The sequence below is a fragment of the Trachemys scripta genome, chromosome 16, assembly GCF_013100865.1.
Source record: "Trachemys scripta elegans isolate TJP31775 chromosome 16, CAS_Tse_1.0, whole genome shotgun sequence".
NCBI classification, from domain to species: Eukaryota; Metazoa; Chordata; order Testudines; family Emydidae; genus Trachemys; species Trachemys scripta.
Genome location: NC_048313.1, coordinates 29080167 through 29094682, shown reverse-complemented (window position 1 = coordinate 29094682; position 14516 = coordinate 29080167). Strand labels below are relative to the sequence as shown.

General features: G+C 50.7%; 1 protein-coding gene across 1 annotated transcript in view; it reads left to right on the top strand.

The window, feature by feature from the left end:
- The window catches only part of LOC117889039 (leukocyte immunoglobulin-like receptor subfamily B member 5), a 34070-nt gene that overhangs the window by 2728 nt on the left and 16826 nt on the right, over window positions 1–14516 (top strand). The window contains exons 4-6 of the mRNA XM_034792845.1: window positions 438–465; window positions 997–1046; window positions 1692–1729. Of these exons, the coding sequence (XP_034648736.1) occupies window positions 438–465; window positions 997–1046; window positions 1692–1729 (116 nt within the window). The remainder of the gene's footprint in view (window positions 1–437; window positions 466–996; window positions 1047–1691; window positions 1730–14516) is intronic.

The window sequence follows — 14516 nt, the reverse complement described above, 5'->3', positions numbered from 1 at the left end:
CTGTGGATCAGGTTCATGCAGGGGTTCTCAAACTGGGGGTCGGACCCCTGTGGGGGTCGCGAGGTGATTACCTGGGAGGTCACGAGCTGTCAGCCTCCACCCCAAACCCCGCTTTGCCTCCAGCATTTATAATGGTGTTAAATATAGAAATATAAATATTTTAAAAAGCGTTTCATTCATAAGGGGATTGGCACTCAGAGGTTTGCTGTGTGAAAGGGGTCACCAGTAAAAAAATTTTTAGAGCCACTGAGCTACAGTGTTGTGCTGCCCCCTGCTGGTCCGGCCCAGCCCAGCAGGGATCCAGGCTCAGCACCAGCAGCAGAGGGGACCCCCCCAGTCCTCCCATCCCTGCTGCCCTGTGGGGGTGAGTGGCCGGGCGCTGGGACCAGGGGATCCCGATCGGCTCATGGGAGATTCTGGTTTGTGTCCCTCTGCAGGAAGACGATCCGCACTGAGACTGAGCAGGTAGGAACCCGGCTCCTCCCCCTCCCGCTCGACCTGCTGGGGTCACAGGGCTCCTGGGTTCTGTCCCTGGCTCTGGGGGGTCGGGGAGTGGGGGTTGGGAGCCAGGACTCCTCAGAGATGACCTGGGCCTGCTGACAGTGGAGTGGCACAGCCCCAGAACAGCTGGAGTCACACCACATCCGCCCCCCCTCCCGGAAAACAGTGACCCCCCTCTGCAGCTCCCAGCTGGTCCTTGGCTTCTGCCTCTGCCTCTCCCTGTCCAGCGCAGCTCCCCAGCTGAGGGCCGGCTGAACCATGTGACCGAGGAATTGGGGGGGGGCATGTGACCCTGTATGCCCCACCCATGTGTCACCTTGGCTTGGGTTCTGTCCCTAGCTCTGGCAGAGGGGTGGGGGTCTAGTGGTTGCGGCGGGGGAGGGGTTAGGGAACAGGGTCAGTGTGAGGCAGGATGGGGGGCTCTCTCAGTGTGTTGGGGAATCTCCCCGTGGGTGGGGGGATATGACATTTACAAGTGGATTTTCTCTCTTTTAGCACCAGCCCCTTGAGGGTGTTGAAGACCCCAGCTATGCAAGACCCTGTCTGTGAGTAACACATCTAAGGGGGTACCTGGGTGGGGCAGGACCCCTGGGGAGGGGCGGGGCTTGTGGGGGCTTCACCCATACAGGGCAGGGTCTGATTTACAGCTGCCACTGGGCGGGACTAAGGGGAGGGTCCCAGAGGTAGCTGGTGTCAGCTGAGCTTCTTGCCTCCCTCCACACCAGCTGCCTGGAGGTCCCCCTCCTCTCCCCCTCTAGTTCAGGGTCTCCCTCTGTGTGCCCCCCCATTCTTCCCCCCAGGCCTGGGGCTTTAGTGTCCCCCCCTTCACTTCTCCATCAGACCTTCCCAGACAATAACCTGGGGAGAATCCCCATCCACTCCTGGCTCCCAGACCCCCACTTTAACCACTAGACCCCACTCCCCTCCCAGAGCGAGGGTGACAACCCAGGAGTCCTGACTCCCAGCCCCCCTGCCCCACCATAACCCCCATGACTCTGCTGCCATCTCTGTGCCTCAGTTTTCCTCTCTATCACACGGGGCTAATGACCCTGGCCCATGCTGCGGGCTGAGGGAGGAGTGGCTGTGCAGGTCTCTGAGCCCCCTGGCTGGACAGAGGGGTCGGAGCTGGGTGTGGGGTTCTGCTCTGGGCCGGCCGGGGGTGCAGCTCAGCGGGTGTCTCTGTTCTACAGACGCCTCCATCGACGAAGGGAAAGAGACGCAGACCCTGGTAAGTGTCCCTGTCCGCCCGCAGCCCCTGACCCCCAACCCTGACCCACATGGGCCCCACTCACCTTATCTGGCACACTCAGTTTTATGGGGTGGGGGTCAGGTTGCTGGGAGGGGCTTGTGGGATCGCCAGCTGGGATGGGAGGGGCTTATGGGCTCCTGGGGGTGAGAGGGGAGAGAGTGACTGGAGTGTGTGTGTGTCCCTGTCACCCCCTGCTGGAGGGGACAAGCCCTGCTCTGTGTGAATGTGTGTGTGTGGTGGGGGTTGGTACACACACACACACACACACACACACACACNCCGAGATTTACTGCGACTTTTAACCAGCCAGTAAAGCAGAAGGTTTATTTAAGGACAGGAACACAGTCTCAAGCAGAGTGTGTAGGTACGACCAGACCCCCTCAATTAGGTCCCTCTGGGAGGTTCAGGGAGCTTAGACCCCAGCTTGGGGTTCCCTGCGTTGCACCACCCAGCCCCAACCGAAACTAAACTCCCAACTCCTCCCGCTGCTTCTTTCCTTTGTTCAGTCTCCCGGGCAGAAGGTGTTAATTCTTCCCACCCCCGTTCCTGGCTTAGGTTACAGCTCAGGTAGCTTCCTTCAAGGGAAGTCCCACATTTCCACTGCAATCCCCCTGCAACATTCCCAGGTCAAATCTGCCCTGCTTCCAGCTCCGTCACAGCAAGACTTATTGACTCACAGACTTTAAGGCCAGAAGGTCCATCGTGATCATCTGGTCTGAGCTGCTGCACATCGCAGGCCACAGAGCCTCACCCACCCACTCCTGTAGCAGACCCCAGCCTCCGGCTGAGTCACTGACGGCCTCAAATCATGGGTTAGAGATGTCAAGTTACAGAGAATCCACCAGTGACTCTAGTTTAAACCTGCCAGTGCCCCGCGCCCCAGGCTGCAGACGAAGGTGAAACCCTCCCAGGGTCTCTGCCAATCTGACCTGGTGTGGGGCAATTCCTTCCTCACCCCAGATACGGTGACCAGTTAGACCCTGAGCATGTGGGCAAGACCCACCCGCCAGACACCTGGGGACGGATTCTCTGTAGTAACTCAGAGCCCTCCCCAGCGAGTGTCCCATCTCTGGCCATTGGAGAGATTTGCTGCTGTCAGTCGCGGACCCTGGCAGAATCTCCCCAAGGGATGAGCCGCTTTCTCTCAGGGGGCACAAACTCTGTCTCCTGCCAAACATCCTTGTCTCTGGAATCCTCGTGATCACTCCCGACCTGACAGCCGCACCCTGGACTCGAACCCCCGGCCCCGCGAGCACCAGCCCCTGCGGCACCAGCTAGAGGAGCTCCCCTGCGCTGGGCACATTGGGCTCCCCTCGGAGCAGCCCCTGGAGGGCGCCGGGGTCCCACTCGCTGGCCCAGCTGGGCCGGTCTCTGCCTGCGTCTCTCAGTGGGGAGTGGGGGTGGGACCCGGCATGGGGGGGCACCACCTGTGTCTGTGGGAAGCCTGGGGCACTGGGGCTGGACGCTGGATAACTAATCCCTTCCCGGCCGGATTCCCAGCACCACCCGCTCTGCCTGCTCCCTTTCCTTAGGGCCGGGCACCCGGCATTTCACAGCCACGGTCACCCCACCCGCCTGCCACCCGCCCCTTCGCAGCCAGCTCCTGCCTCGGGTCCCCATTGAGTCTAAACCGGCCGCCCTGAGTTACAGCCTCCCCCTCAGACATCCGCATCGTCCCCCAGCCATCCAGGGCCGCACTGGCAGGGTGCGTTTGGCCCTAGCACTTTCCAAACCAGCGTCTGGGTCGTTGAGCCTTTGTGGTCCTGGGGGATTTATCACCCAGCCCCGAACCGCCCCCCACATCCTGTAGAATCCCAGCCCCCACCACACCCCAAGACAGCCCCCCATGGGGACACTGTGTCTGGCCCTGGCACTGTAATAACGGTGCTTACTGCCCCGCCCCTGTGTCTGTCCCCCTCCTCTCTCTGCAGTGGGGTCCCCCAGCCCCTTTTCTCTCCCCCCTTTCTCCCTAGACCTCCCCCGCCCTTTTTTCTATTGTACAAATCCCCAGAGCTTCCTTCTCCCCTGCCCCCCAAATCTCCCCACTCCAGGGGGGGCTGTGATACTGGAGCCTCCAAATGTCCCCTCGTGGGGGGTTCAGCCGACGAAGGTGAGTGAGAAGTTCAGACAGCGTCATGAGAACCCGGACGAATGAACGTTGGGGGAAAGTTGGCGAGACAGAAAGACGGGATTAGTCCAACCCGACCGGCCGCCGGACAGAACCCACGGGCCAGGCTGGGGCCCACCTGGGACACGGGAGAAGTGGGGGAGCAGAAATCTGTGACCCAAAATTAGGGTGTTGGAAACAAGGCCTCATTGGTGGATAAAATATTGTGGGGACGGGCTGTGCCGCCCACCACCCCTTTTAGGGGCTCTGTACTCACTGCTATGGACCCAGCTCCATGGAGGTGTCCTGAGCAGAGCGGCCGGAGAGAGGGACCCCGACGCCATTGCCCCTCCCCCGGCTGCACCCCCAACCCGGGAGGAAACGGGATCAGATTTTAACAGCAGCTGCGGTGACTCCGGCTCCAGCCCAGCTCCGCTGGCTCCTCGGCCCCCCCAGGACAGTCGCTAGCATCTCCAGGGCCCAACCCAGGGGATTTTCCGGCTAGAGACTCGCTCCAGCGAACGGGGCCGGGGCTGGAACAAACCCCTCGTTTCACACGGCGCCTGCCACAGCTCCCCTGGTTCCTGCTCTGCTGTGTCTGTAACAGCCGGTCCCAGGGGTCACTGGGGGGTTTGCCGTGGGGCTGAGCAGGCTGCAGGCTCTGGACACCACCCCCGGCCTGTGTTTAACCCTGTTCAGTGTGGGGCAGGGGCTGGGGAGATTGAGGGAAGTAGGTTGGGGGTGTTGGGAGGCAGGTTGAGGGGAGAGGGTTCGGGATGGGGGACAGGAGTTTGAGGGCAGACAGGCTCCCCCCAAAGGTCAGAGCCGGGGGACAGGATTGTTTGGGCATGTGAGGGGGCAAAGGGGCAGACAGTGCCCCCCAGGAGGGAGCTGCCATTTCCACCCCTCTGCAGCTTCCCCTCTCACTGCCCCCCTCCTACTCCTGCCCCTTCAGTCCTGAGTGCCCCACTTTTTTCCCCATCAACCTCCTGCCTCCCCAATGCCCTACACCCCTCTCTGCCCCACATTCCCTGAGGGAGTTCAGGGTGTATGAGAGGATAGGGGATGGGGTGGGCAGAATGGGGGAGGGGACTGGGGCATGAGGGGACATAATGGGGGGGTGAAGGGACATGGGACAGGGGGCAAAATTGGGGGGAGAGGGACCTGATGGGGGGCATGTGAGGAAACTACAGAAAGGCAGAGGGGAGACAGGCCAGGAGCAAAAAGAGGGGACATGGGATGGGGGTGGGGGGACGTGTATGGGGGGAGCAGACACAGGCCATGGGTTAGAACAGGGGAGATGGGGACGAGGGGATATGGGATGGGGGTGGTGTTAGGGGGACGTGATGGGGGAAGGAATGCAGGGCCAGGCGGCGTCCCTTTCGCAGCCTCCTGAGGTCGGAGAGGGAGCTCGGCTCAGCCATCGGCCCCTGTGAGCTCTGCCCCGGGCCCTGAGCTGCGCAGACCCACGGCCCCGGCGATGGGCTGGGGAAGGGACACGGGGCCTTTCCCCTCTAGGGGGCTGGCTCTAATCTGTGTCCTTTTCTCTAAGCACCAGACCCCACCCCTCAACCAGAGCTAGGGAAAGAACTCTGGAGTCCTGGCTCCCAGCCCATCCTCTTCAATCACTAGACCCCACTCCCCTCCCAGAGCCGGGGTATATAACAGGGTAGGTGCCAAGCATCAGGTTTACGCAGTTTCACTGGCAGTAGCAGAAACAGGACGCGAGCGCCGGCTCTGGGCAGACTTCCCCTTTCGCGGTTTTATCGGCTGCTCCTTTATCAACTCAGAATCTACATTTATCCCTCCCTCCCCCACTGACGGGGGCTAGAAACCACAACCCCTCCTAGCCTCCCGTCCTGTCTCTGTGCCACATCACTCCGCTAAGATTAGCGTCGGCAGCTGTTATGCTTATGTAGTAGTAGGATTTTATGTTTGTATTTTACATAATTTAGAATAAAGAATAAAAAATAATAATGTAACATGTATTAAAAGTATTGGTGTATGCTTTGATTATACCCTGCCAGCCATGCTTTTAAACTAGCAGAAAGGAATGGCCGTTTGGTAAAGATGCATCAGACGGAATCTGTGTCTGGGCTGATTTCAAGGCAGTAACAGACCTTTTAAGGTCACCCCTTTGTTGTAGGTTGAGCATTTTAAAATCAGTAAAAGAATGCCATGATTGTTTTTCTTTTACCTTGCAACTTGATGTTCCTGTTCAAAATGTTCTGTGTAAATTAATTCTGTTTTGTGTGTGAATGAGGAATGTGTGTGTTAAGAAATAAGTGTGAAGGCCATCGCTGAACCAGACGGACAAGGGAGGAACTGGAGACAGACGCAGGGGCACCAGGAGGCTGCAACAGCCCCCTATTGAAATGTCAAAGGAGAGCAAATTGACAACTATAAAGAGGAGACAGGCACCTATCAATGGGGACAAAATAGCTGTGATCAAAACCAGCCCAGGGTAACTCTCTAAAAAATGTAATAAAAAAAGAAAATAAAGAACGAGAAGGACAATTTAAGAAAACAAGCACTCGTCAAACAACAATTGATTACAGCATGACGATGCAAAACTCATTGGTCCCAATGAAGGAAAATCACTGTATAAACAGGGGGCCTTGCCAAGAAACTTTGGGTTCATCCTGCCAAGACTTCCCCAGAGCATCGTGTTGTGACCGACAGAACCCGGCTCCTCCCCTACCCGTGATCAACCTAGCTGGCCACTAGATTATTCTGAACTCTGGACTGGTAACTATAACATCGACTGGCGGGACTCTGTGCGTGTGTGTGTGTGGGGGGGAGTCATTGGATGCATATGCTAATTGTTATATCTTCAATAAATGCAGCGTATTGCCTTTTCCCCTGAAAAAGATCCTGTGTGCTTCTTATAAGCATAATATTTTTGGTGGAGAATTGCGAAAGGGGGAAGACATACACTGTGATTGGTGAAAATACTGCTAAAAGGTATCCCATACATATGAAGTGATCGATCATTCAGCTGTGCAGACCCCCGGTCGTAGAGGTGCCGGGCAATAGGGGGAGATTAACGTCCTCACTCCGACCCATCTGTCGGGGAAAACTATACCAATAAAATATATACAAACTGTCTAGGTATATACACCCCCGGTCGTAGAGGGGCCGGGCCATAAGGGGGAGGATTAGAGTCCTCGCTCCTACCCGTCTGTCAGGGAAAAATTGCATAGGTGAATATACCCTCGGTTGTAGCAGGATCGAGCCCAAGAGGTAGGGGGCTTAGGGTTCCCCCCTCCTGCTCTGTCATGCAGAGTTTTTAGTGGGTATAGACTTTTTGTGTTTTGCAAGTTCCAGGACAAGCATGGGCAAATAAGAAATAGATTTCTGTAAGACCTTATTATGAAGGATATAGGAGTGTGGGATATTGTTGTGATTTCACAATTTTTTAAAAAATGTTAAAGAAAAGGGACCAGGAAGGGTGGGGGCTAGTTGAGGAGCCCACCCTCCTTGCTAAATTGGTAGTGGAAGAAAGCCAGTGCCCATGGGAAGGGACGGTTCAGTAAGAAAAGCAGGATCGGGCCCAGACAGGCAACAGATCAAGAGACTGGAAAACAGGTCGGGAGCCCTGAGGGGCATAGTGGCAGGAGTAAGGGAAGCCGTAAGTACAGGCAGGGGGATTTCAGATCCCTGGGACAATACTTGGAATGGTGAAATCTGGGCTGATGAACATGTCATTTTGGGAGATAAGCAAGTGAGTTAAGGAAAGAGAGCGAGAAGTTAACCCTGCAGAGGCTGGAGGGAATTAAGCAGTTGAACGTTGTAACAGTGTTAGAGAAAGAGAATTCTTGGTTTCTTTGCAGCCATTCTGAAGGGAAAACGGGCCCTTTTCCAAAGGAATGTCTGTAAGTAATCCAGGCAAAGCGACAATCTGATTGAAATCATTTGACTATGGACAATGTAGTCAAATTTGCTGAAAGAACATAAGGGAGTTCTATTGAAACTTAACTGCCCCCAAATGTATAGAAATGTAATCTGTGTACAGCTGTGTATAAATAGATTGTGTACAGATGTGGAGTGTTTAGAACCTAAACCAACACTTGTGGTTTGTAAAACTGCTTTGCAGGTTTCAAATACATTTTTGTTTTGTTTTGTTTTTAAATAACACCACTAACGAATTCACCCTTTCACTCCCCTGTGTGGCCAGTGCTAAAGGCAGACGGCCAATCCTGGTGTTTAACCATTGATTATAGAAGAATCAATAAGGGCACCATCCCTATGGTTCCTACTGTGACTGATATGACACAGGTCATACAAACAGTGCCGGCCACATCCAAATATTTCTCAGTTGTTGATCTGGCCAAGTGTGTCTTTGCCACCCCCCTACATCCGGACTCACAAGATCCGTTTGCCTTTACCATACAGGAGCAACAACGGACCTTTTGTCGGTTGCCCCAGGGATATCACAACAGCCCGGCTATTGCCCATCGGCATGTTGTGGATTTGCTAGACCAGTTGAGCCCACAGGAAAGGCCTTTTGTGTGTTCATCTGTAGATGACATTTTGATATTTGGGGAAACTGAGGCACAAACGCAAACACTAACGGAAAAAGTGTTGGCACGAATTCAGGAAACGGGGATCAAAGTAGCCTTAGACAAGGCTCAGCTGGTGTTATCTCAGATTACACAGCTGGGCGCAGTCCTTGGACAAGAAGGGAGACAGGTAGATCAGAGGAAGGTGAGGCCGGCCCCTCCTGACACCCACTCTTTAAGAGTAGAGCTAGGAGCATTCCATTTTCTTAGCCCGCACATTTATAAATGTGCTGAAATAACTCACCCCTTGTAAAACCTGCTAAAAAAAAATCCAAATGAAATTGGGGAAAAGAGCAGAACTCCGCCTTAACCCTGCTAAAGCAGAAGCTCTCACAGCCCCAGCCCTGCATTTCCCTGATGAATCAGCCTCTTGGTATTCGGTTGGCGGCTAAAAAAGTGGAAGAAATTTTAAAAAGGCTAAAACAAGTAGCAAAATAAACATGTATGAAGAATAATGTTAAAACATGGGGGTGAAATTGTGAGCGGTGCTCTCAGGACAAGGCTTGTCCTCCGCACCAACCCAGGATGCACCACCGAAGGCTTGGGCCGTGGCACAGGGCTCAAATTGATTTTATTGATAAACGGCCAAGGAGTAAGGAAGGATTCCAGTATTTATTGGTGATAATCGATTCCTTTTCCGGGTGGGTGGAGGCATTTCCTACTAAAGATAATAGCACCAGGGCAGTGGCCCAAAAGTTCTTTAATGAGGTAGTGAGTAGATATGGCACCCCCAAAATAATAGATTCTGACAATGGTGGAGCCTTTGTAAAAAAAATCTTTACAACACTAATACAAGCCTTAGAAACTAAACAAAAGCTCCATGTACCAGACCGGCCTCGGTCCTCAGGCCAAGTAGAGGGCATGAACCGCACTATTAAGGAAGTGCTCTGAAAGGCAGTAAATCACACGGGAAAGAAATGGCCAGATAAACTTCCTCTAATTTTGGCTGCCATCCACAGCAGTAATAAACGAAGGATAAAAATTCAGCCCTTTCAAATTCTGTTTGAACATCCAATGCGCCTAATGATTGATCCGAGTTACCCGGTACAGGGTGAAGAAGAGAGCTCTAATATAACCCAGCGTGATTATTTTCAATGGCTCAAACAGTTACAGAAAAATAAAACCACCCTCCAGGATAGGGTTAATCGGGCCATCGAACACATGAACAACAAATTCCAACAAAGGCCCATAAAACAGCCCTGTGGGAAACAGGGGACCAAATCATGTACCTTAAAATAAAAAAGTCACTCACTAAAATTGAAATGAATAGGCCCTTACTCCATAGTGAACCGCCTTACCCATTGGTATACCGCATTGGAAAGAATAAAAAACTAAACTCAGTCCATGTTTCACAAATTACATTGTTTACCTAAATAATAATGTTTAAATTCTTTGCAGAAAAGAACATCCCAAAACCTGAGCACACAGCGCTGCTTAACCACCACAATTGTAATCCACAAAAAATAAAACTCCAGTGTAAGGTTTGGCGTTACCTGCTTCCGGGAACTTTTAGTGCCAAATAATTAAAGCAATCGTGGGAAAAAATGCAGCCCTCCTCCTAAACCAATCTTTAAGGAATAATTCACTCCCCACCAACCAATCATGGATTCCTACCCGTAATCCGGTGATCCTCATGGAATGGTATCATAAAAACACTAGCCAAATCTTAAAACCTTTAAAAAATACCAATGTATATGCCTAAAAAAGTGGAACTTAAAGTTCACCTTATAAACACCACTAAAAATAAAAATAGAAGGTCCCTTTAAAAATACCACCTGGAGTTCCAGCTACCCACAATTACCATATCAGTAAAATAAGCCTGTTAAGACAGGAACAATACTAACAGTTATTGTGGGGTACTGTCCAATACCCTGTAATAAATTGAATCTATAGTTCCCGGACACACGCAGCAAAAACTATGCATTCAAAAAAGTACCCCAATTAAAATAAAAAAAAAACAAAATTGTATATAAGCCAAAGTAATCCAGTAAATTTTTTGTTAAATCCACTATTAATACGAATAAAAATTGGTAAAAATTAAACTCAGCTAAACGTGTCTAAATTAAAACCTAAATGTTCACCCTACTCCCTTCCTAGCCTAAATAAAAACACATCAACATTCCAATGGCCAAGCAAAACAAAATATAGTAAACACCATATTTTAAAAAATGGTTTTAAAGCACAAATTATTAATACTAGAAACCTAAACATAATTAAAAATATATTAAGTTCCTTGTCACAACTGCAAAATAGTCTTATTCACAAGGAGGCAAATACTGCTGTAAACTTAATACAAATAAATCTAAAAAAACCCTAAAGGCAACATAAAATATGTGGCGGTGGCTAAACACCACCTCCTAGCTGCTATATAAACAACAAATAAAATTAGGGTGACCAGATAGCAACCGTGAAAAAACAGGACAGGTTGTGGCGGGTAATATTTGCCTATATCAGAAAAAGTCCCCAAAAATGTGACTGTCCCTATAAAAATGGGACATCTGGGATCCTAAATAAAATTAAAACATAAAATTGCCTTGGCCATAGGATGCAGAGAGATGCACATTCTTAGTTTAGCATAAGAACATAAGAACGGCCATACCGGGTCAGACCAAAGGTCCATCCAGCCCAGTATCCTGTCTACCAACAGTGGCCAATGCCAGGTGCCCCAGAGGGAGTGAACCTAACAGGCAATGATCAAGTGATCTCTCTCCTGCCATCCGTCTCCACCCTCTGACAGACAGAGGCTGGGGACACCATTCCTTACCCGTCCTGGCTAATAGCCATTAATGGACTTAACCTCCATGAATTTATCTAGTTCTCTTTTAAACCCTGTTATAATCCTAGCCTTCTCAACCTCCTCAGGCAAGGAGTTCCACAGGTTGACTGTGCGCTGTGTGAAGAAGAACTTCCTTTTATTTGTTTTAAACCTGCTGCCCATTAATTTCATTTGGTGGCCCCTAGTTCTTATATTATGGGAATAAGTAAATAACTTTTCCTTATTCACTTTCTCCACATCACTCATGATTTTATATACCTCTATCATATCCCCCCTTAGTCTCCTCTTTTCCAAGCTGAAAAGTCCTAGCCTCTTTAATCTCTCCTCATATGGGACCTGTTCCAAACCCCTAATCATTTTAGTTGCCCTTCTCTGAGCCTTTTCTAATGCCAGTATATCTTTTTTGAGATGAGAAGACCACATCTGTATGCAGTATTCAAGATGCGGGCATACCATGGATTTATATAAGGGTAATAAAATATTCTCTGTCTTATTCTCTATCCCTTTTTTAATGATTCCTTACATCCCATTTGCTTTCCGCCGCTGCACACTGCGTGGACGCCTTCAGAGAACTATTCACGATGATTCCAAGACCTTTTTCCTGATTAATTATAGCTAAATTAGCCCCCATCATCTTGTATGTATAGTTGGGGTTATTTTTTCCAGTGTGCATTACTTTATGTTTATCCACATTAAATTTCATTTGCCATTTTGTGCCCAATCACTTAGTTTTGTGAGATTTTTTTGAAGTTCTTCACAGTCTGCTTTGGTCTTAACTATCTTGAGCAGTTTAGTATCATCTGCAAACTTTGCCACCTCACTGTTTACCCCTTTCTCCAGATCATTTATGAATAAGTTGAATAGGATTGGTCCTAGGACTGACCCTTGGGGAACACCACTAGTTACCCTTCTCCATTCTGAGAATTTACCATTAATTCCTATCCTTTGTGCCCTGTCTTTTAACCAGTTCTCAATCCATGAAAGGACCTTCCCTCTTATCCCATGACAACTTAATTTACATAAGAGCCTTTGGTGAGGGACCTTGTCAAAGGCTTTCTGGAAATCTAAGTACACTATGTCCACTGGATCCCCCTTGTCCACATGTTTGTTGACCCTTTCAAAGAACTCTAATAGATTAGTAAGACATGATTTCCCTTCAGTGGTTTGAGCATTGGCCGGCTAAACCCAGGGTTGTGAGTTCAATCCTTGAGGGGGCCACTTAGGGTGGGGGGAACTGTCAGTGACTGTACTTGATCCTACTAGTGAAGGCAGGGGACTGGACTCAATGACCTTTTAAGGTCCCTTCCAGTTCTATGAGATAGGTATATCTCCATATATTATTTAAAGAAACCATGTTTACTTGTGCCCAACAAGTTATGTTCTTCTATGTGTCTGACAATTTTATTCTTTACTATTGTTTCAACTAATTTGCCCGGTACTGACGTTAGACTTACCGGTGTGTAATTGCCGGGATCACCTCTAGAGCCCTTTTTAAATATTGGCATTACATTAGCTATCTTCCAGTCATTGGGTATAGAAGCTGATTTAAAGGACAGGTTGCAAACCATAGTTAATAATTCGGCAATTTCACATTTGAGTTCTTTCCGTTAAACTTAAATACAAAATGTTTTGGGTAATATCTGGAAATGTTCAGGTATTAACGCATCTTTTCAAACAACAAAAAGGGTCCTTGTTCAATACCTACAAATATAAATAAATGCAATATGTTTCTAGCATGGTTAAGCCTAATTTATTAGTAAAATTATTGTTAAAATTGATCATCAACAGTTTGTAAAAACAAAAATATAAAAAGTAATTCTGCTCCCAAAATTGACCATGGGATCCTGTTGGTTACCCAGGGTTATGGGTCAGTAAGTGAATAAAAAGAAAAGGGTGTATGGAATGAAGCCCTCGGAAATGGGTGTGCTTGTCCCTACCTGTCACCAAAAAAACATGTAGCAAAAACACATTATTAAAAACGTGTCTGAAATTAACTAAAAAATGTGACAAGTGTTTTGTAAAATGGACAACCTGTGTGTAAAAACACAACAATATCCCACACTCCTATATCCTTCACAATAAGGTCTTACAGAAATCTATTTCTTATTTGCCCATGCTTATGCTGGGACTTGCAAAACACAAAAAGTCTATACCCACTAAAAACTCTGCCTGACAGAGCAGGATGGAGGAACCCTAAGCACCCCTACTTTTTGGGCTTGATCCTGCTACGACCGAGGGTATATTCACCTATGCAATTTTTCCCCAACAGACAGGTAGGAGAGAGGACTCTAATCCTCCCCTTATGACCCGGCACCTCTACAACCTGGGGTGTGCACACCTGAATGATCGATCATTTTATACGTATGGGATACCTTTCAGCAGTATTTTCAACAATCACAGTGAACAGCGCACTACCTGAGAAGGAGGTTGTCCAGGCCCCTCCACTCTCATGCTCCAGGGTGGATGCTGGGCCCAGCCAGGTCAGGAAGGAATCTCTACCCCACTCAATGGGAGAGGGTCGCTTCATGGGGGGAACTGTGTGGTGGGGGGAGCCCTCCTCTCCTCTGAGCTGTTGCTCCAGGGAGGCTAGATGGGCTTGTTGGAAAAGCTCACGGCAGACTGGGGACCTCTTGACGACTCCTGAGATTTTCCCGTTCCCAGCTGGTCCCCGGACTGGGCAGCTCACATATGGGGCTGGGAGGTGATGGGGGAAGCGGGGGCTGGGCAGCTGCAGAAGGGGATGTGGTTTCCTGGGCATTGCAGGGAGCTGGCTTTGCTCTGACAGTGTTAGATTTGGCCTGAACATTGCAGAGAAATCATCTGATGGGGAAGAAAGGGGCCGAGCACATCACGGGTTTCCTGAGGCTGCAGCCCACAGCACAGTTCCTCATTCGGCTCGCACTCGGGCCTCAGGCTCTGAGGGGCCTCCCACTGCCCCATCATGGCGTCTGCTCTCACCGTCCTCCTCCATGGTGAGTATCGGAGACCAGGGCCAGCTTTAGCAAGAGCGGGGCCCGATTCCTGGGGGCGGGGCTTGGTGCAAGCCCCGTCCCCAGGAATCGAGCTGCGCCGTGGGGGGGACAGGGGACCCCGAGCCGCGCCACGGGGGGGACGGGGGACCCCGAGCTGCGCCGCGGGGACTGGGCCGGGCTGGAGCTGACCCGACCCGAGCCGCGCCGCGGGGACCGGGCCAGGCTGGAGCCGACCCGACCCGAGCCGCGACGTGGGTCCCCCCCCAGGCCGGTGCGGCCCCCGCGGCGCGGCTCGGGTCCCCCCCCCCCCAGGCCAGTACGGCCTCCGCGACGCGGTTTAGGTCCCCCT